Here is a 23,169-nt window from a genome sequence, read left to right as displayed (position 1 = left end):
AGTGATCTTATTGTGGTTTTAATTTTTATTTTCATGATTGTTAGTGAAGTTGAGCATCTCTTGACTCTTTCATTGGCCATTCGTGTTTCCTTTTTGTAAAATGCCTGTTCATGTCTTTTGCTGATTTTTCTATTGAGTAATCTATTGCTGGATTTATTTTTAGGGGTCCTTACTGAATCTGGTTATTAATCCTTTGTTGATAGTATGTGTTCAAATATCTTCTCATAGCTTGTTGACAATATTCTTTGAGGGAGAGAAGATTTAATTTGAAAGCAATCTGATCTTTTCCTTTGTGGTTAATGCGTTTTGTGTCATTGAAAGAAACTTTACTTCCTTTAAAGCTATATGGACATTTTCCTGTATCCTCTTCCAAAATTTGTAAAGTTTGGTTTTCCCATTATATATTTATGTCTTTAATTTACCAGGAAATTGATTTCTGTATGAGGTGGGGATTCAGTTTTATTTTTTCTATGTAGATATCCAAATGTCCCAGCAGCATTTATTGAAGGGCTTTTAATACTTGAGTCAACTTGAGAATCACCTGGAATTTTTTTTCAAAAATAGATTCCTAGGCTCCAACCCAAACGTACTGAGTCAGAATTTCCAGGTAATCTGGATATTCACAAATGCTTTAGATAATTCTTATTATTAAGCAAGCCTGGGAAGCACCGATTTACTAAACAGTAATTCTTTCCCCACTGTTCTGGAAAGGCCACTGTCATACATCAAATTCCCCAAATTTGTAATTTGCCTCTAAGCTTTCTAGTCTGTTCCATTTACTGATTCAGTAACATACTAATGCGTAACTCACTGTCTTCATTTTGTACCTTTTTTTCACTGAGTCTTGCTATCTGCTAGGGCAAAGTTGCCCACTTTTATCTTCTTCCTCAGGTATAGGTTACCCTATTCATGCCCCTTTAACTTCCATAGAAATTTCTTGCCAAGTTTACATTTTAGATATTCTAATGGGTATGTAGTGGAGTTTAATTATGGGTGTAATCTACAAGCCTCTGATGAGCAATTTTTATGTTGAGCAACTTTTATACTGTGCTGATTGGTCCTTTTATATCTTCTTTTGTGAGGTATCTTTTGCTTATTTAAAATTTTTGTCTCTCTATTATTGAATTATAAGAGTTCTTTATATATTCTTGAAACGAGTTCTATGTCAGATATATCTAAATTATAGGTATTAATGACCTTTTCTGTGATTGACCTTTTTCCTATAAGACAAATATAAGGGATAAATTTAGTATTCTAGTTAATTTGGTTCAATCTGAGATTTTACGATGTGCAATATGGTGTTCAAAGAGGGTGTGCGTGTACAGAAAAATGCTTGAGATTTGGGCTAGTAAATTGGAGGATGGATGATACCTACTTGGGGAGATTTCTTAAAGGAGGTATTTCTTGATCTCAGATTTAAAGAGACAGGCAGTGGGAAGAAAAATGCCATTCCTTGAGGGTGCTAAGGCAGACGACCCTAAAGGTGGGGCTGAGGACGCTGTTGAACGTCGCAAGGATGTCCCAGCCATGGGACCTGCTGCAGGAGACATGATCTGCTCCCGCAGGTGGTGATTCTGTGCCCCTTCACTGGCATCCAGCAGACCTTCCCTTGCAGCAACTGGCTGGATGAGAAGAAGGTAGATGGGCTGATCGAGAGGCAGCTGTACGAGATGGTGTCTCTCAGGAAGAAGCGGCTAAAAAGTAGGTTGAGGGGCCCAGAGCCAGCCGAGGCCAGGATGTCAAACCCGTGGGCATTCCTGCTTCTCAGTTCTGCTCTGGAAGGGAAGGGAAGGGGTCCCCAGGAAGCTCATTTCTCTGAAGTGCAGGTCACACAGAGTTACACTCTTGGCACCAAGGCTGATACTCCAACGGCCCCAAATTGGATTAGCTGCTGTGATGGGCTGGGTGTTAAACTGAACGGTTGAACACAGTGCAATCATGATATACTGGACATGGGGTGGGTGGAGTCAACTCTCCTATTTAAAACATACTAATAGACTCTCACCTTTATTAAAAGGAATGTTAAGACATCCTCTTCCAAATAGCAAGGAATCCTTGGCTTCCCAAATTTGGTACTTGTTATAATGGGGTTCTGAGGATGGGACACACTTGTGCATAACCTGTATTTCAGTCCTGATCATCTTCGATTTGCTCTTCTTTCTCACTGGCAGCATGAAAAACTCTTTACTTTTTGAAGTTAATGGTGCAACTTGACCTGTCTCGGCAGAATTCCCGTGGTCCCTGTGGGTCTGGACAACCGACTTGAAGAAAGCTGGTACCAACTCTCCTATCTTCATCCAGATTTATGGGCAGAAGGGGCGGACAGATGAGATTCTCCTGAATCCCAACAACAAGTGGTTCAAACCCGGCATCACTGAGAAATTTAGGGTAGGAGGGAAGTGTGATGATGGGAGGGGAGGAGGAAGGGCTGTAAGAAGCGTTTATCATGGGTTTCTGGTTTTCTAAGCCAAGTCTGGATCAAGGCTGAAGACAAAAAGGTGAAACAGAGACCCCAGGCCCTGGCAGGGAGTGCCATGTTTAATCTACAGGCAGTTTATCAATGGGGTGCGGTTTGGATCTGGCCCTTTGCTTGAATCAAACAGTCCAGAACCAAGCCCAGGGAGAGCAGCAAGCATGGGATGGTTTTGGACCTCCGGGAGCCTGGTGCCTCAGGGAATCATTGTGGAACAGAGAACCTGAGCACAGTCAGTGTCAAACTGGCCCATCTGGACTGAATGAGAGACTGGCGAGCAAATTTAACAGAAAGTATATACTTTAGCACATTTTAAAAGAAATTCAGCTTTAAATTTTCTGTATGTATGTAAGTGGAGCAGGCTTGTTTTGCCAACAGAAGTTCTGCTCTGACCTTTAGGTAAGAATAATTTGTGATTTGCAGCTCTCTTCTCAGAGCACCCTGTCGGCCCGTCTATTACACATCCTCAGTTCATTGCTCTTTATGTATTTGTCTTCCCGGCTAGACTTTGAACCCCTAGGGAAAGGGCACGACTGCTGTATTGATCTTTTTGTCTGTTTCAGTGCCCGGCGGAGTCCTGGGGCCATGGGCCTGTGCCAATTTGCAGGGCTGCCATATGGATTTTGTAACAGAAAGTTTATAGCTTGGAAGATTTGCTTTAGTCTGGATCCTACTGTGGGTCAGTTATTTTTGCTCAGCTTTGCCAGCCCAGACTGAACCCTAGCTCTACATGGCTGTCTCGCCCTCATGTGCTGCTGGTTACAAGGGGCAATCGAAGACAGGGGATGTGAGGGTGGTTTGAAGCAAACCCACCCTTGATGCTGAAGAATCTGCCCAAAGTGGGTGCCCTCCTGGCAAGGGGTCAGCTCTGAGGATAAACACATTTCACTTGGTTCTGTCCACTCAAGCCTTGTTATTTCTCACCATAGATTGAGCTCCCAGATCTCGGCAGATTTTATAAGATTCGGGCATGGCATGACAAAAGGAGTCCTGGTTCCGGATGGCATTTAGAAAGGGTGAGATGTACCGTCTTGAGGCTGGGAGGTGGTTGGGAGAGGAACTAGAATGGTCCTTTTCTAATGTAAAGTTTGCCTTTATCTGTTGGCAGTACGAATGGGGGAGGGTTACGGTGAGACCTGAATTTGGATACAGGACACAGGGGCTTCTTGCTGGGGCAGGACTTCCCAAGTAGACTAAGAAGATGCTCAGGTTGTCAGGAAACTTGCATGGTGCCCCAGTCACCTGGCTGCTGGGCAAGTGGGAGTTTCCAGGGGACCAGAGGCATAAATATTAATCTTGCACCCCACCTTCCATAAGAGTCATCTCTAGGGGATGGCCTTGGCCTCCTTGAGATGAACTAGTAATCAGGGACCCCAGGGCATGGATGTGTATCTCTGGTGCACCCACTTGCTCACCCCAGGACTTCATTCCAGATGACCCTGATGAACACGCTGACCAAGGACAAGTATAACTTCAATTGCAATCGCTGGCTGGATGCCAATGAGGACGACAACGAGATCGTTAGGGAAATGACTGCTGAGGGTCCGACAGTACGGAGGATAATGGGCAGTAAGTGCTGACTGGCTCTCCATCCTGGGGGAGGCATTGGAACTCCTACTTAATGTGCCGATGGGGGTCTGGCCCATGAGCTGACTCAGTCCCTGCCTCTGACCCGGGCTCCTGCCCTCTCAGGCCCCTCATGACCTTGATGACACTCTCACCACCCTTGAACTTGAACCCCATCCAGCTCCTTCCTCTCCTCACTTCTCCTGGTCTGCCAAGGACTTGTGGATGTGTGGAGGATGGATTTTAGGGACAAACTTTTAAGAAATTGTCCAGGGGAGAGAAAAAGTGGTCCTGAAATTGAGCAGGGACTAGGTAGACTACAGAGGAGAAGATAAATTCAAGAAATATTGTGAAGGTGAAACTGGCAGGACTTGAATGAAAGCTGTGGAGCCACAGTGGTGTGAGAAACGTCCTGCTGAGGAAGTTGGGAGAAACTTTGCTCAGATATTGGCACTAGGTCTTCTATGGGCAGGGATTTGATAAAGAGTGATCACAGTGGGGATGGGATGGGGTGGGAGAGCATTTCTACAGGTCACACATAAAAACATGCTTGTAACATTTAAAACTGTATGAGATGTGGGGCCATCATAGCTGTTTTTGTTTGGTTTTGTCTTTGGTGATACTATTAATGAATATTGCAAAGAAAGACAAGAATCTCTAGTGACTAGTATTGGATTGAAGTGACATAGGCTGGGACCTGGGACCCTTTACCAGAGTGCGTGTACTGACAGCAACAGAATACAGAGAAATTGCATGTGACTGAAGACAGCTGCACGCATGTGCACTCAGGGCAGTCAGGAACAATAAGATACAAAAGATCAAAACCAACTGCCACTTCTGAGACGCTGGGAGCAAAAGCAGGGTCCTGTGTGTGATCCCTGCCCACAGCACCACGAAAGGGGTGGTCAGACTACCTAAACCAGCCCTCTGCCCGACCCACTCCTCCTCCCCCACCCTCACCTGATGTAAGGAACCAGCTTGCCCTCCTTGGAGGGCGAGCAAGGGCACATGTTACTTGCTTTCACTTCCTTTTGCTGCAATAAACCCTTGCCTGAATTTCTCATCCGGCCTCTTGTCAATTTCTATTGATGAAAGAGTCCGAGGACTCAGGCCAGTAACAGAGGGGCTGTCTGTCCGGGCTATGACGGCCGTTCAATGCCTTCTGGGGGCCCTTGGCAGTACTTTGGAGCCCACACCGACTTGAGTTTCTCTTTCCCAACTGTTCTTTTGGGTCCAATAAATTTCTCTTGCTCTTGGAGGACGCTCACGCCCCCACTCACCTCTGCAGGACCTCAGAACTCCTTTTCTGGTCTGGGTGCTTCTTTGTAACAGCAAATAGAGCTGGTGGCAACGTCTCACTTCCCCACTTGGTACCAGGGTATTGTGAATAATGTGTAGGGCTTCCTGGAAATCCTGTAAGTGGAGAGTCATGGACTCATGCAAAATGAGTAAATACAATTTAAAATCAATTCTCCAAGATTGAACTGTATACTCCTAATTTACCTAAAAAGTAAGGGCGAGTCAAGCAAGCAATTAACACCATATCTGAGAGCCAAGAGGCTTCTGGGAGTGATTGTACTGATCAACGCAGGTCAGGAGTCAGGGACAAAATACTTACTGACCCACAATTTATTTCACCTTGCCTTTCCCTTAGGAGCTATGTGAGATGGTAAAACCAATGAGGTCAGCATTCTCCACTGGTACCCAGTGGAAGTGATGGGCGGGATCCCACTGATAAGCAGGCAAGAGCCCCCTGGACTCAAGGGCTGAAAATCGTAGCTACTTGCTAATCAGGCTGAGCTGTAATTTTAAGATTAAAGTACAAGAATCTCTTATTAGAGGGAAAAAAAATCTCATACTTACCCGTCTGTTTAAAGTCTTTCACTGCTGATGGCCAACAATATAATTATCTCTAATGGTCCACAGTCTTCTTGTCAGGAAGGAGCTTGGAATCTCAATGGCAGGTGGGCCGGGAGGGACCCCTAGAGAGGATTGGACCCCTGATAACTTCCAGCCAAACAGACCTTCAAGCTCCTGAACACAAGGGGCTGGAATCCCCAGGCATAGGGATTTCCGAATTCCCTCATCAGCTTGCTTCTGGGAATGGCCTGACAGTTGCAGCCGAAAAAGCAAAACTGAACTTCATCAGAATTCAGAATGACACGAGGTTGGTGTTCTCTCTTCCCTTCTGTGCACCCACGTTTCAGTACTCACTCCAATTCATGCTATTTGTTCCTCTGACTGTTAACACAGTCCATCACTGGGAGCTTAACACAAAAGCATCAGCTTCAGTGCTGCAAAGGCTAGAAGTTTAAAACATTCAGCTTTTGAATGTTAACAGAGTTGATTGGAGAAGGTAGCAATGGTTGAATTTCAGGCACTGTCCCTTTGAAGAGGCAGTGTTGGGGGCAGGAGGCCTTCCCCCCTTCTTGGCTTCAGTGGCAGCCTCTGCCGGCTCCACTCAGACAAGTCTGTGTATGAGCAGTCATCCTTGACCTTTTCTTCTAACAAGTGGTTTTGCTACAGACACCATCTTCATGGGCCCGTGTATTTAATGATTAAACTTAATTTTCAGATATCTTTATATCTCCAAATAAAAATGAGCATATTACTGAAAATATAATTTGTGCATTGAATTAAACTTACTGGTGATTTGTCTCATTCCTCATGTACTTTATCTTCATTTTAGATGGACCACTGATGGGTAGTGTCCATTTAAAAAATAGCTTTATTCAGGTATAATTCATGTTCCATACAATTCATCTATTTAAAGTGTCGAATTTAGTGATTTAGTGTATTGATGGAGTCATACATCTATGACCATTATCAAATGCCAGAATATTTTCATTGCCCCCCAGAGAAACCCCATACCCACTAACAGTCACACCCGTTCCCCTACCTTACTCCTCATCTCTGTCTTTATCCATCTGTTTAAAACAATGATCTGTTTTTTTGTCGCTATAGATTTGCCTCTTCTGGACATTTCATATAAGTGGAATCATATAATACATGACTTTTTCTGTCTGTTTCTTTCACTTAGCATAGTGCTTTTAAGGTCCATTTACCTTGTAGCACGTATCAGTATTTCATTTCTTTTAATTGCTGAGTAATATTTCATTGTATGGATTTACCACATTCACCTGTTGATGAACATCTGGGTTGTTTCTCCTTTTTGGCTCTTATGAATAATGCGGCTGTGAACATTCATGTACAAGTTTGCATGTGGACATATGTTTTCAACTCTCTTGGATATAAACCTATGAATTGAATTGCTGGTTATATGGTAATTCTGTTTAACTTTATGAGAAACCACCATCGTATTTTTCAAAACAGCTGCACCATTTTGCATCTCCATCAGCAGTGTATGAGAGTTGCAATTTCTCTGCATCCTTGTCAACACTTGTAATTCTTATGATTCTTTTTCAGTATTGTTTGGCTATTCTGGGTCCCTTGAAATTTCTTATGTGTTTTAGAGATAGCTTGTCCGTTTCTACAAAGAAGTCAGCCAGGATTCTGCTAGAGATTGCATTTCATCTGTAGATCAGTTTGGGGAGTATTGCCATGTTAACAATGTTAAGTCTTCCAATCCACGAACATAAAGTACTTTTCCATTTATCTAAATCACCTTTAATTTGTTTTGCAGTTTTTTAGTTTTCAGAGCTTAGTTTTTTTCACTTTTTAAAAAAAATTATTGAGGTATAATAGACTTACAATTTTATATTTAGTTTCAAGTGTACAACATGATGATTTGATATTTGTATGTATTGCAAAACGGCCACCACAATTAGGCTAGTTAACATCTGTCACCATACAGAGTTACATAATTTTTTTCTTGTGATAGGAAATTTTAAGATCTACACTCTTAGCAATTTTAAAATATGCAGTGTCTGTATTTTTAGCCGTGGTTGTCATGCTGTGCATTACATCCCCATGACTTAATAATTGGTTTCTACTTGTTTTCATAAATTTATTCATGAGTATTTTCTTCTTTGTGATGCTGTTTTGCATGGAAATGTCTTCTCAATTTTATTTTCAGATTGTTTATTGCAAGAATAGAAATACAGTTGATTTTGCTATATTGATCTTTCTTAAAATTAATTCTTTTTATCAAGAGATATCATTAAGAAAGTAAAAAGATAAGCCATACAGTGGGAGAGTATATTTGCTATCCCTTTATCCAGCAAAAGACTTGTATCTAGGGTACACAAAAACCAAAAATCAATCAGAGAAAGGCACAACCTCAGTATTAAAAGGTGCAAAAAACTTGAACAGGTGCTTCACAAAAAATGATTGGGAACCTCTGGTCTGTCTGGGACAAGGGATATTCAGATGAGATGGACCTTGAGTGGTGTGGGACCGCTGGGGAAAGGAGCAAGGTCAGCCCAGACGAGAGCTGGCGGGAGAGGAGGAGGCAGTGCTTTGAAGAGGGGGCAGCAGGGCCAGGGCTGCTGAGAGTGGGGGGCTGTCAGCCAGTGATGTCCCTCTTTCTGCCCGCCAGTGGCACGGTACCGCGTGACTGTGTGCACAGGGGAGGTCGAAGGTGCGGGAACCGATGCCAACGTCTACCTCTGCCTTTTTGGTGACGTGGGGGACACGGGGGAGCGACTGCTTTACAACTGCAGGAATAACACCGACCTGTTTGAGAAGGGCAACGTAAGTTGCGGCAGTGCGCCCCCTCGCCCCCACCCCCAACCCCCCACTCCCATTCCCTTGTCTTCCCTGCTCCAGGTAGAAATGACCACAGGTACTGGGGCCTCAGCCATCAGAGAGGTGGGCTCTGGGTGAAGCAACAGGGAACTGACATGCATGACACTCACCAGGCTCCCAGGACTATCCAGCCGGGAGCTGGAGAGCCACCCTAGCGAGGTCACGGTCCCCTCCCCACCTCGGGCTTTGAGAAGAGAGCAGAGCAGGAGGACCCCTGGGGGTGAGGAGTAGCACCTTTCTTCCCTCGGGGTGAGCAGGCAGGGAAGGAGACTGAGTACCTTACGTGTGGACTGGAGGACGCAGGTTTGCAGAAAGCTGGGACACTGAGGGCCAGCTTGGGAACGTTGCCTTCTCCATCAGGCTTGACCGCTGGAGGGAACTTGCTTGTTTCCTTTTTGAAAGAGAAACGAGAAAAGACACTAAACATGGAAGTGAGAGAACTGGGTTCTGCTCCTGGCCTCATTCCAAACGTGCTGGGGGTTCCCTTCGGTTTCCCCAACCATCAAATGGGTTTACTGGGGAGGCTGAATGTGGCCAGCCCGATCAGGGCCGATCACTCCATGCCCTGAGCCTCAGTTTCCTTGTGTCTAAAATGGGGGAAAGGATGCCTACCTGTGGCTGGCTGTTGTGAGGATTAGAGACGGCCTGTAGCACACAGTAGGCGCTCAGTAAAGAATCATAGTTGCATGATGAACGGCCCAAGGTTGCTCACTGGGGAAGGAGATTTGCAGAATGCTGGCTTACAAGCCTCGGTCCTCTCCTTCCTCCGCCACCCCTTCCCTGGGGAGGGAAGGGTAAGCCCTGGAATGAGAGTGGAGATCTCTCTCCGCCCTTTCTTACCCTTTTCTTTCCACGTTTTCTGACTCCTTCATTCACCAAGCCCACCCTTGTGTTCCTGTCCCCGGAGGGCCCCAGGTTTGCTCACGTAGATTCTGCTGCTTCACTGGTGTGCAAAACTGTAAAATTAACAAGATCACTGGTTCCCCCAAGTCAGTTCTAAACATTCCCCTTCTCAAAAGGAGGTCAGCATCCTGCTGTAGCAAGGAGCTCAAGGAGATTAACCAAGGAGTTAATTCAAGATAAATGGTTAGTGATTGATGACAGCTTAATGTGTTGATCCTCCCCAGGGGATCTGCCTTCTAAAGGGAGATCCTAGGGAATGGCCGTGGTTTAACCAAATAATAACAGGTATCAAATGTTGGGAACTTTACATTGAATGATAGTCCGTGGGAGAAACTGGGAGAGGGAGTAAACTGTCCTTCATAGGGAGCCGCTGCCCCACCTGGGAAAGACCAATAGCCCAACCCATCAGCTACAGCTTTTATGATTTCTGGGTCTGTGTCTTTCCTTGGCGTTTGGGTCCCAGGGGAGCCACCATCCAACTGGCTTTTGCTGTCTTATCCCCCTGAAGGCCGACGAGTTCACCATCGAGTCCGTCACCATGAGGAAGGTGAGGCGGGTGAGAATCAGACATGATGGCAAAGGCAGCGGCAGCGGCTGGTTCCTGGAGCGCGTGCTGGTGAGAGAGGAGGGGCAGCCGGAGAGCGACAACGTGGAGTTCCCATGTCTCAGGTACACGAGCCCTGCCTGCTTTTATCTTCTCCAGCTGAGGTTCTGGGCCTTAGTTTTGGGAAGTTTCAGCCTCTCTCCAGGACCAGGGAGCAAAATGGTAGCTTAAGGATGTAGTCGATGCAAGAAAGAAGTGGCCCTGCTGGTGGCATTTAGACCTGGGTCACACATCCCTGCCCCGCCATATACGCACACACAGGTGATGCATCACCAGCACCGGGTATCCCAGGGTGGTGCTACCATGGCTATTTAGTACCAAAATGTTGATTTTTTTTAATGATAAAATATGACAACTCATATTCAGAATTTAACTGAGAGCTACCTCAGAGGGTTAGTTACATGCTAAATTAAATTTTTGAATTAAAGCTGCTTTTTTTCCCCATTTGGATGGCTTTCCACCACATCTTCTCCCTTTTAGTATCTTACTTTGTTTTCATTTCCTTTCCCCAGCTTACTCATAAGGTAAAATTTATTTTCTCTTTTTCCCTAAGCATTTGGATTTCTTTCACAGCCAGTTTGGGCTCTACCAAATATTCCTGACAGTGACGTTTTTAAAATGAGAGGCAACACCAGCATTTTTTTGTGCCATCTAGTTGGCCATTCCCATTCACCTGCAGCCATGAATGGGAGGTGCACACTTAACTTGGGGCTTTGCACCAGCTGGATTCTGCCAATCCCAGGTCCAGGCTGAGCCCTGCACCCGTGGACGAGGTGCAAGCTCACTTCATTCAAGCTGGACCAGGCTTATTGCCTAAAGACAGCCCTCCTCGGAGTGGATGGGGCAGACTGCCCAACAGCCCAGCAGGGAATGAATTGCTCTTTCTCTAATCAGTCTCACAAACACACTCGTGCACACTTGTGTGTGATGCATTTACTGCTGCTAATTTGCTTACCACCCTTCCCATCCAAGTAAGTGCAGTTTCCCAGCCATGGAGGGCCACTGTGTGATCTCATGGGACGATGATTGTGAAATGATTTTGACCATGACCAAGGCATCTACAGTCTCCAAAGTATAGCCACTGTTAGTACCAACAGGATTACATCGAAAAGATAAGTGATGATTCAGGTGGCTCCAAATGAGTGGTATTAACAGACAGAGAGAGGCTCAGAGCAAGGGTTGGGGAGCCATGGAAGGCTTCCAAAAAGAGGTGGAACAGGACCTGAGCTGGGAAGAAAGACCAGAGAGTGGAGGGACGATGAAGAGAAGAGAGGATGCGTCATCCTGGCTGGAGAAGCGGCGTGAGGCATGGGACTGAGGAGGTGGCTCATAGAGGCTGGCGAGGGGTGCCTGGCACATGGGGGAGGAGCAGGGTGAAGGGTGGGGTGGGAGAGTCCTGGTCTGTCCTCAAGTCCACACGGACCCGTTTGCTCCCTGCTGGACCCAGAGGCTGCCTGGCTGGGATGCTGGATGGCACAGCCTGCCTGGTTTTATTCCCACCCACTCAAAAGATATTTCTGAAGCATTTACTATACACATGCTCCCTGTCCTGGGACATTTGGGGTCTAGAGAAGAACTAAACAAGGGTCAAGTGAATACACTAAGAAAGCGACAGTCACCCACTGTGAGGAGTGGGATGTGGGGAATGCACAGTGGTGGCAGAGGCTGCTGGATGCTGCCACACTGAGATGGGTGGGTTTGATGGGGAGAGGGTGGGTGGGGTCTGTCTTCACAGAGGATGCCCAGGCTGACTTTTTGTATAAGGAAAAGGGGAGTGCCAGGGAAAGAGCTTGAGGGATCTAGAACTCCACTGAGATCAAAGCAGGTGGACAAAGGAGAGAGCCGCCAGGTGGGGTCAGAGGTGGACAGAGGCCTGCATCAGGAGGGCTGGGGGGGCTCTGGGGGCATGGAGTGCTTTCATTTTAGAAAGGTCCCTCTGGCTCTGGGCGGAGGACAGGCGGTAAGAGGTCCAGAGGGGAAACAGAGCAGCCAGGGTGTTGTGGGTCCACGACGGTATGTATGAGCTTGCTGCGGCCACTGTCACAGCATACCACAAACTGAGTGGCTGAAACAGCAGAATTTGGCCTCACGCTTCTGGAGGCCAGAAATCTAAACTCCAGGGGTTGGCAGGGCTGTGCTCCCCCGAAGGAGCTCTGAACAGGGTCTGCTCCAAGCCTCTCAGCCTGCGGTGACCACAGGTGTTCCTGGGGTTGGAGATGACCGTCTTCTCCCTGTGTCGTCACATGGCCTTCCCTCTGCAGGTGTCTGTCTGTGTCCAGATCTCTCCCCTTGTTATAAGGACACCAGCCATTTTGGATTAGGGCCCACCTAATGACCTCATTTTAACCGGATTATCTCTATGAGGATTGTTTCCAAATAAAGTCACATTCTGCAGTGCTAGGGTTAAGGCTTCAACAGATCTTTTGAGAGGGGGACACAGTTCAACCTGTAACTGGGCAGCCTGGCCCTAGGTGGCGGCAGTGAAGGGGAGGGGAAGGGCTACACCACTGGTGGATCCTGGAAGTAGAGTTCATAGGACTTGCCACTAAGAGGGAGGAGAATGGGAGGCCCCAGGGCTCTGCCTTGTGTAGGTGGGTGGAGGTCTTGCTCTCCACTGAAGTGGGAAGCCTCGGGAGGAAGGACTGGGGGCGGGGCGGGCATGGGCTGGACTCTGCAGGTCCAGTTGGTGAAGGTTAATTTTGAGATGCTTGTGCATCCAGTAGGCCAAGCCAGGCCTTGAGAAGTACATTCAGGAAACAAGAGCATAGAGGTGGAATGACACACGAACTTATTTACAAAACAGAAACAGACTCACAGACATAGAAAACAAACATGGTTACTGTAGGGGAAGGGAGTGGAAAGGGATAAATTGGGAGTTCAAGATTTGCTTGATACTAACTAATATATATATATATAAAATAAATAACAGGTTCATACTGTCTAGCACAGGGAACTATATTCAGTATCTTGTAGTAACTTATGGTGAAAAGGAATATGAAAATGAATATATGTATGTTCACGTATGACTGAAGTGCTGTGCTGTACACCAGAAGTTCACACAACACTGTAAACTGACTATACTTCAATTAAAAAATATACATGCAAAGAAAAGTCAGGAAAATGGAGGAGATCCTTTAGGGGGAGTATGGATAAAGAAAATGAGGACCAAGCCCGGAACATGTCAGGAAGAGGAGGAGCAGCCCGAAAAGGGGATGAGGAAGAAGCTGGAGTGTCCACACTGCCTGCACTGCCCGGAGCACAGTGCAGGGACCAGGAATCTGGCCGCCCACCTGCTGTGTGACTTTGGGCAAATCTCTCCACTTCACTGGTCTTCCGTGCCTTCCCAACCAGCAAATGTCTTACAGTGATTGTGAGGGTGCAATCGGGTTGCACTGTGAAAGGAGCCAAGTCTGCTAAAGGCACAGGAGATGCTAACGCTGCTGATTGTAGGGCTGACCAGGAGCTGAAGCCCCTGACACACCCCAGAGCCCTCCCTGCCCCCAAACACTTAAGAGGTCACACAGTTTCTAGAAAATGGATTCTTCTGCCTTGCTGAGTTGCGGGTGAGTGCACAAAGCAGATGTATTAATCAGAACTTCTCTGCCAGTATCAGGGAGTGGTGAGCATCTTGGCTGTGGTAGGTGTGTGTCTACCTGCGTATGTATGCGTGTACGTGCGTGTTTTGTGTGTGCACACACATGCATACTTGCACATTCTTGCGACCCAGGGGAAGAGCGATAAAATCACCAGCAGACTAGCTCAGCCATTTGGCAACATGTCCCTCTGAAACTGGGCCGAAGTGTTTGAAGCTGCAGGAAAATGGCTATATTTGGAAATGTCTATTAATACCTTGCAAGTATTTGGGTGGCAACTAAAATGACAAGTCATGCTTTCCTTTTTCTGCTGGGGAGGGCCTGGAGGTGGAGAAGTGCTGGGGAGAAAGAAGAGAGCGCAGGTGGGGTTTTGCAGTGGCCGAGGAGGCCACCGATTTTCCGTCTTCCTCACCCCAGTGACTGCGTGGCCAGAGCTGCCTCACAGCCTTCTCCTCCGCAGTCTTCATGCCTGTGGGACGTGCCCCAGTGACCCCAGCACGACAATCAGAGGTTGATTTGAGGGGCTCTAGCCAGCACTCCCTCGCTCCCAGGTCTCTCTCCCAGCCCCTGTCATCAAAGCCAAGAATTCCACAATTGTATCTTCATGTCTTAGAATCCCAAGCCTTTTTCGGTGTTCTCAGTTCACAGCACCAGAGCTCACGGGAAGTGTAACAACTTAGTCGTCGGCTAACATTTTTTTAAATTGAAATATAGTTGATTTACAATATTGTGTTAGTTTCAGGTGCACAGTAAAGTGATTCAGTTATATATATATATATATATTTCAGATTTTTTCCATCATAGGTTATTACAAGATACTGAATACAGTTCTCCATGTTGTACCGTAGACCCTTGTCGCTAATCTGTTCTATGTGTAGTAGTGAGTGTTAGCTAGCAGCTGGCTGACAGCAAGGTCCTGTGGGCATGTAAGGTCACGTGCTTGGGGAGGGAGGGGGAGAATGCAGGGATGGAGGAGAGTGCAGAGTTGCCTGCATTGACCCTGGGGAGGGGGCAGGATACTTGCAGAGGGGACTGTGGTGTAGGGAGGCCTGAGCTCCAGGCCGGGAAGACTTCGGGGGGCAGGGCCTTGGCTTCTTTGATAGGTTCTGTGGCCCCGGAATTGCCTCCCTCTTGGGAGTGTAAAAGGAGTGGGCTGCAAAGACAGTCACCAACACAGGCAAATGGGGAGATGCTTTGGTCAAGAGGCAAGTATCTTGGTTTCCCTGTGGCCCTGGAGAACACTGAGGGGCTGTCTTCTGCTGCCATCGCCCCATATCACAGACCATCTTAAGGGCTGGGACCTGGACAACTCGTGCTGGCACGGTTGTCTGATTTCTCAGCCTGGGTCTCTGTGCTCAGTGAGAACTGTGCTTTTCAGGCACACTGGTCCGCTGTCTTTCCCCCTTGTGGATGACCAGCAGAGAGCAGGGGCCATTGTCTACCCCAATGTCCTGATGAGTCACAGCCATCAAATCCCAGCCTTGCAGGGTCCAGGCCCAGCTTCTCTTTGCTGGCAAACCTCCTTCATCCTTGAGGACTCAGAGGAGAGCCCCTTCCCCAGGAGCTTTCTCATGTCTCTAAATTTCTATTGACCTTACCTTGGTGCAACATCCATCCTTGTCTTGGTCTCCGGTGCCTCAGCCAGCCTGCCTTGTCTTCTCAACTAGACCGCAGGTTCTCTAAGGGCTGGGCTGCGTCTTACTGATCAAGAGTGTCTCTCTGCCTTCTCCCCATCCCTGGGCCCTCAGCACAGTGCCACGCACACGGTAGACTCTCAGAAAAAGAGGTGGGGTTTTTGATGATAACGATGACACTGGTGTTCGTGGCTCTTAGAACAACCTGTTTTCCATGATTGCTGAAGTCCCACATCAAGTGACACTGCCCCCACTCCAGCCTCATCTGCCAGCGCTCCAGCGTTCACTTGCTCCATTCCATCCACACTGGCCTTCTGTCCCCATGTGCTGTTCCCTCTGAACGTGCTTCCCCCTCTCCTGGTTAACTCCTTGTCATTCTTCTAGTCTCAGCCAAAAATCACTTCCACAGGGGAGCTCTCCCTCTCCAGTCTTGGTTGGGCTCCCTTATTCTGAGCTCTGGTGGAACCACTTTCCTTTGCTGAATTCAAAGCTCTGGCCTCCTGGTGACTGTGTATGACTTGAGTGATGGCTGGTTGATGGGCTGCCCTACTCGAAGAGCTAACACCCTTCGTCTGCCCCCCAGGTGGCTGGACAAGGATAAGGATGATGGGCAGCTGGTCCGAGAGTTGCTGCCCAGTGACAGCAATGCGACATTGAAGAGTAAGTGGTCCTGAGAAATGGGGGCTGGGTGTGCCCTGGGCAGGACGGACGCCCTCCCTCGGCTACTGAGAAGCCAGCCCTTGGAGAACACACACACCCTTCACTGCAATCCATGGAGGCAGCAATGGGGAGGCTGGGGAGGAAGAGGTTCCGAGGGAGGGTCTGGAAATCTCTGTCTGTCTGATCTGCGCACACGGTCTCTTTATGGCCATGTGTGTGCAAGGGGCCCTGAATGCATCTGAGCCTCTGTCAGTGAGCGTAGCAAGAGCAGTGACACCGGCCAGTGTTGCCCAGCGCTGGGGGCACCCATCATTCAGGGCCCTGTGAGGATGAAACCCTCGCCAAAGGGGCTATGCAGTAATTTACAGTCTTCCTTACTGTTGATATTTCTTCCAGTGCCTTGATTATGAAAGTCAGACAAATACTGAAAACACCAGCACCTCATATTTATCACACATTATCTCATGCAAGCTCTGCAGTCCCCCCAGAAGGGAGGCAGAGCCCATCTGTCAGATGGGGACACCGAGCTGGCGCAGCTAAATAGCTTCCTAAGTGCAAACTACAGAGTTGGAACTAGAGAATCCAGTCTCTGAATGCGGAATTACAGAATGTACGAGCTGGGACAGTCCTTAGGAGATGAACCAATGCCTTCACTGGACAAGTGACTCATGCCTGTAGCAAGGGGACCCTGTAGTCCAGCCAGGTCTGCAGCTGGTGATGGAGCCGGGACCAGCGCCCAGGGAGCACTGTCTTCTTGCGTGGCTCTTCCCACTCCAGCCAGCCCTGCTTCCCCACGTGAACGGGGCCCTTCAGGCTCCCTGCTCCCCGAGGCAGAGCTTTAGAAAGGATTTAGATGGAAAGTGGTGTAAGGAAGAGGTCTTTTTCTCAGTTCCTGCTGCATCTTTACAGCAAGAAGGACAAAAGCCACTTCCTCAGTGCCCTCCAGTGTCCCTGGAGTAGCTGATCTGGACCAGACCCACAGCTCTGGCCTCTCCCAGGGCCAGGCCAGTCTGCAGGGCTGCCTCCAAGGAAGGGGCTTTTCCCTGAGTCTTTCTTGCTGGCAGGAAGGCCCCAAGACAGCCGTGACTGGCCGGGCAAGCCTTGGAATTGGCATCACTTGCTTCTCAGTGCTTCCCTCCTCATTCCCAAGACCCAGGCCCTGGAACAAACCCATAGGACTCGGGGTCATGGCTCAGGGTATCCGAGGACTTGCCCTTACCAGGCACTTTTATCCTCCCTGTGGACAGACAACACAGACTTTTCTGGGTAATACGATGGAATAACACCTGCATGGCTTTTGGGTTAAGAAATGGGGCCTTTGGGTGCACATTAGGATTTCGCTCGTGGCTGGCTGCTTCTTAAGTGTTTCCATCTTGTTGCAAATACATCATCTTCTGAGGCTCAGATTCCTCACCTGTTAAACCGAGGTCAGAACGCTCAGCTCTAACACCGTGCACATAACACGCTAAACCCCGCTCTGCAAAGGCTGATGGTCCCTTTGCCTTGGTTTCTTTGTTCATTGGACAAGAAATTGCAAGAGGTGTTTGCTTTAAATCCTAGTATTTGTGTCATGCCTTCCTGTTCCCAGCACATCCGTACCCTGTGGGGCAGGTCAAGCAGGGATCAGAATTTTGATTTTGCAGGTGAGGGGACTCCACAGAGATGGCAGGACCACCCGTCTCCAGTCACAGGGCTCCTGACCCCCAGCCTCCAGCCTAGTGTCCCCACCTAGGGTCCCCGCCCTGGCTGCCCACGTCCTCCTGCCCCACGCCCCCTCCCACTCCCTGCGCTAACCCCCTGCCCTTCCTGCCTCCCGCCTCCGGCTGTTCAGACTTCCGCTATCACATCAGCTTGAAGACGGGAGACGTCCCTGGGGCCAGCACAGATTCCAGAGTCTACATCAAGCTCTATGGGGACAAATCTGACACCATCAAGCAAGTTCTCCTCGTCTCTGACAACAACCTGAAAGACTATTTTGAACGTGGCCGGGTGGACGAGTTCATCCTGGAGACCCTGAACATTGGAACCGTAAGTCTCCTTCCCGGGACCATGTGCCATCAGCTCACCCGTTCCCTGGTGTGTATTTGCGCATGGGTTCACGCACACATACACACACACGTACACATCGGTGAACCTATTTTGCAGGGAAAAAATGCCCACCTGTTTCCCAGCGATGACCTAGAGCAGCAAAAGACATGTGAACAGTGGTCAAGCTTCTAGTCTCTCTTTGGGGCTAGAAAGCATATTCTTAGTGGCTGAAGTCCCAACATTTCCTTTACCTCCGTGGCCAGGACCAATGTGCCTGGTTCCCGTACACTGGTGTGCAGGGAAGGAAAAGAGAAGGAAGAAATACAAAGAGGGGTTAAGACACTTCCCAATTCCAAACCGAAGTGTGTCTCAGAGTGACGCCCTGGAAGTCTGTTTCAGTGTGCGCGTCCAGGCCACACTCGAGAGACTCGGCCTCAGAGGGGGGGCCCCGGGTTCTCCCTCCATCATGTCTGGGTCCTTCACCTGGAGAAGCCTGGGTCTGACTGCCTGCACTCAGCTATTGGAAACTTTTCTAGAAATATCTGGGCTGGGCTGCGTGTTACCATCTGACCCTCTCAGGGAGACTGAGACGTGGACCAGCTCCCCTTTCCTGACCCCTCCCCTCCCCTCTTGGTGAGCCTCACCCTGTTTCAGGTGCCCCCTCAAAATACGCTCCAGGGAACAATCCCATGTCAGTTATTTATACCTTGAAGGTAATGAGCTTAGATCAAGATTTTCCTCGATCAAGATGTATTTGCATTTTAAGCTGAATTAAGAATTGTAGAGTGAAAGGCTGTTGCCTTTGCTGAGGATTTCCGGCAGCAGCCGGCAGATAGATGAGCCATCTGAGGGGAGGGGGAGGGCGCGTGGGCCCTCCCTGTGTTTCTGAAACCCCCTCAACAAACAGTGTGGCCAAGAGGTTGGGAGTGTGGGCTCCGGCTGCCGGCGGCCTGGGCCTGACACCCAGTGTTTCCACTTACCTGCCGTGTGTAGATTACTCAGTCTCTGTTTGCCTCAGTTTTCTCATTTGTATCGAAAGGGATCCTAGTGGGATTGTCATTAGCATTAACTACGTTAGTAACACGCACGTGCACGCACTAAGTGTCCAGGAGAACACTCGCTGTCATTGACTGAACAGCTGCTCCGCGTCGGGTGCTAGGTGACATGGAACTGACACAGAGTCCCTGCCATCAAGGAGCTTTCGTCATGTCAGGTAGAAACACCCGTGCCCGTCTCCGCCTGGTCACAGTCCCAGGGCCACAGAAAGACAACAGAGCCCTCCCATATCCCTTGGCACCCAAAAGCTCTCGGGCTGTGTTTGTAAACATAGCTGGTTTCCTTCCGGCAACTCCAAGGATTAGGTACATGCACTCAGCTGTGACGGTGTGTCCATTACCAGCTGCCAAGAGGCACTTAGCGCATGTCAGAGAGAGAGCAGGGCTCACACGGACAACTTTCCAAATCTGGCCTTTGGGCACCAGACTCACAGCTAGCATTCCCCCTCCAAACCATCACAGAGAGTATCTGAGGGGCTGGAAGGGATCTTAAAGGCCACCTGATACTTCCATCTGGTGTTAGATCTGCCTTGCATACAGCCTTTCAAAAAAAATACATCAAAGTAATTTGAACATTAAGAGCTAGGTACGTTTAAGGATGGTAACATGATCACCTATGCACTCATCTATGTTGCCCATAGGCAATGATGCTAAACTGTAAACTAGCGAAGCAACTGCAGTGTTACTGGGAAGAAATGCACCTTAGTTCCAAGAGAGGAGGAATTAGACCCAGAAGGGCAGAACCCTAAGAGGTCGTCTGCATATTCTGTCTCCTGTAGGATGGGGATGTCAAGGAAGAAATGCAAAAATATGTAGGACAGTGTATTGTTTAAAACAAAGCAAAGCCAAATCACGAATGCGGCTCTCAGAGGCGGACGGCTGACACTTGAAAGTTTGCCTGTACAGCCGCACTTCTGATGCAGCACACCACCTAACACGCAGAGCATACTGGAGCTTTCAAAGCTCATGTCACCACACCTGTTCCCTCACTTGCTTCTCCCAACTCTCCTGGGAGATGAGTTGGGTTAAAAAGAAGGCAATAGAGGCTCCAGGCAGGAGGAGTGCCCTCCTCCCCCTGTTGGCTGATGGTAGACAGGACTGGGACCCAGTGTCCTCCTGCTGAGCATGCCTCTCCCGAGGAACGAACGAGGAACAGAAGACTGTGTTGAGGAGAGGGAGAGCCATTGGTACTGCTGTCTGGGGAGCAGGGATGGAGGGATGGAGGGATGGAGGTTTGTACCTACCGACTCCTTGCTCACCGACGTCCCACCTTCCAGATCAACCGGCTGGTGATTGGGCATGACAACACGGGCTTGCACGCCAGCTGGTTCCTGGGCAGCGTCCAGATCCGCGTGCCCCGCCAAGGCAAGCAGTACACCTTCCCTGCCAACCGCTGGCTGGACAAGGACCAGGCAGACGGGCGCCTGGAGGTGGAGCTGTACCCCAGCGAGGTCGTGGAGATCCAGAAATGTATGGAGGCCGAGGTGGCTGGGGTGGGACAGTCAGCAATGCTCCCGGTGGGGTGGGTTGGTGGGGAAGGAGGACGGGCTGTGGGCAACTTGGATCCTGTCTCCAAGGGGAAGCTTTCAGCTGCCCCTGGTACATGGCTCTGGAAGGGAGAGGGGGCTCATTTTACAGACGAGGAAACTGAGGACTCAAAGAATGAAACACTGTTTTCTGGGATCAAGGCAGCAAATGACTTTATTAAGAAATAAACCTTCTCAGCCCTGTGTACAGAGGAGTTTGGGAAAAAGGCTTCCCCCAGGGCAGACTGGCTGAGGAGATAAGCTGTTTGTTCATTCTCTTATTCAATAAGTGTTTGCTGAATGTTCTTCTGTGCCAGCAGAAGCTCTAGGCTTTGTAGAGGCAACCATGAGCAAAACAGACCAAATCTTTGTCCTCATGGACTTTACATCCCACCAGGGGAGGCAAACAATGAATACATAATATAATGCCAAGTGAGAGCTATGAGGAGAATGAAGTGGGATGGCGATTAGCAACAGCATGGAGGTCAGGGACCTTCTTGGACAGGGTGGTGACATCTCTGAGTGGAGGTGAAGATCAAGGTGATCTGGCCACCATTGCACAGGATGTGAGCATCATAGATTAGGAAGGGGTCAGGAAACAAGAGGTTATTTAGAGGGTTAGAAAGACGGTGGGACCAAAACCTGGCTCAGCGTCCCTCCCCTCCCCTCTGCATGTCTACATCTACCCCGAAAGCAGCCATCTGAGGCTCACTTGTGCCGGAAACTTGCTGAGAAAGGACCCCAGTACAAACCCACCTCTTCCTCTTCCAGAGCTCCCTGTGTCTTTTCATTGTGTGCATTTTCTCTCCCCAACTAACCTGTAAATTCCTCGAGGGCTGGGTCACATTCACACACTTGGCAATGGTACCTGCCATTGTGAAGAATCAACTCTTTCCCGCTCTTTATAAATTAAAACTCGATCTCCATCAGAGTGATACAGAAACTAGTTAACAAGACAAAGATAAAAAAGAAGCAGTTCCTCAGCTACCTCCTGTCTCCAGAGGTAACAACTTTTTAATGACTTTCCCTTTTCCTCTGAAGTGGATCTCCATATTTTCAACAATATGTTTATCAATTTCTTGATTTTTCTGTTATAGACATTAATAGTGACTTCCTATTATGGAAGAGGAGGATTTAGCTTTTCTCACACACACACGTGCACACAGATGCTTCCCCTCCTTCCAGCCTTCAGCAATCAATATTTGATTTGTACAGTATTAACTATTTAAATATCATTCACTCCTGAGATATCTACTTATAATAATTATATTTCATCTTTATACAACTTTTTGGTTTTTTTCTGGAGTTAATAATAGCCTCATTGATTCGTCTGTGTAGTTTTCTATATACCCATCTGTATCTCTAAATACCCATTCGTATCCCCATCTCTATCTTAGTCTGCTAGGGCTACCGTAATAAAATACCATAGAGTAGGTGGCTTAAGTAACAAAAATTTGTTTTCTCCCAGATCTGGAGGCTGGAAGTCCAAGGTGGAGGTGTCAGCAGGCTGGGTTTCTCCTGTGACCTCTCTCCTTGGCTTGGAGACGGTCACCTTCTCACCGTCTCTCACAAGGTCTTTGCCGTGTGCATGTGCACGTCTGTGTCCCAATCTCTTCTTATAAGGACACGGGTCATATTGGATTGGGACCCACCTTGATAGCCTCATTTTAATTTAATCTTCTCTGTAAGGATCCTGTCTTCAAATAGTCACATTCTGAGATACCCAAGCTTACGGATCCGACATATGAATTCAACCATTGGGGTGGGATGCAGTTCTTTCATAACCCCATCTTATCTCCCTTTCTCCAGTAGAACTAAACTTTCCATATGTTCAAAACCCAACAGGAGTTCTGTTGGTTTCCTCTCCACCTCCTTCTCCCCCAGTCCCTGCCTTAAGGGCAAGTCTGCCCTGCTCTGTAGGCTGCCATGAACCTGTCCTTTTGAGACCTCCTTTGGACCCTCTTTTTGGAAATTCCATTCTCCCCTCTTCTGGAGAGGATCTCCTGTTTCCTGGATTTCATATCTTGCTCTTCTTTGCTTTGCCCCCTCATTTTGGTAGAACACATTCTCCACTGGTAGTTTCCTGGGAAAAGGTGCATGGAAGAGGAGTGTAGAGACCCTGAATGCCTTTGATGTCTTTAGTCTACTGTCACCATTGATCCATGATGTGGCTTGTTAGAGAATTTGAGTTAGAACCTCTTTTCCCTTAGAGCTTAGAAGGAATGATTCCACCATCTTTCAGCTCCTAAGGTTGCAGTTAAGAAGCCTGAGGCCATTCTGCTGTCCAACCCTTTGGGGGTTTTCTCTCTAAAAGCCTGGAGGATCCTGCTTTTATCCCTGGCTTTCTGAAATTTCGTGATGTCCTCACTGCCTTTTGTGATTTTAGTCTCATCCATTGTTCTGAGAACTCACAGGCTCCT

General features: G+C 48.2%; 1 protein-coding gene across 2 annotated transcripts in view; it reads left to right on the top strand.

Annotated features, from left to right (window-relative positions):
* LOXHD1 (lipoxygenase homology PLAT domains 1) overlaps positions 1-23,169 on the top strand; it is a 151,443-nt gene that overhangs the window by 54,524 nt on the left and 73,750 nt on the right. For both annotated transcript variants that reach the window (XM_072952095.1, XM_072952094.1), the window contains exons 9-17: positions 1,566-1,701; positions 2,228-2,388; positions 3,403-3,489; positions 3,907-4,042; positions 8,538-8,692; positions 10,158-10,318; positions 16,064-16,140; positions 17,972-18,168; positions 20,501-20,693. In XM_072952095.1, the coding sequence (XP_072808196.1) occupies positions 1,566-1,701; positions 2,228-2,388; positions 3,403-3,489; positions 3,907-4,042; positions 8,538-8,692; positions 10,158-10,318; positions 16,064-16,140; positions 17,972-18,168; positions 20,501-20,693 (1,303 nt within the window). The remainder of the gene's footprint in view (positions 1-1,565; positions 1,702-2,227; positions 2,389-3,402; positions 3,490-3,906; positions 4,043-8,537; positions 8,693-10,157; positions 10,319-16,063; positions 16,141-17,971; positions 18,169-20,500; positions 20,694-23,169) is intronic.

This window comes from Vicugna pacos, chromosome 30 (genome assembly GCF_048564905.1).
Source record: "Vicugna pacos chromosome 30, VicPac4, whole genome shotgun sequence".
Classification (NCBI taxonomy): Eukaryota; Metazoa; Chordata; class Mammalia; order Artiodactyla; family Camelidae; genus Vicugna; species Vicugna pacos.
Note: the sequence above shows the minus strand (reverse complement) of the source record. Positions and strands in the feature narration are given on the sequence as shown.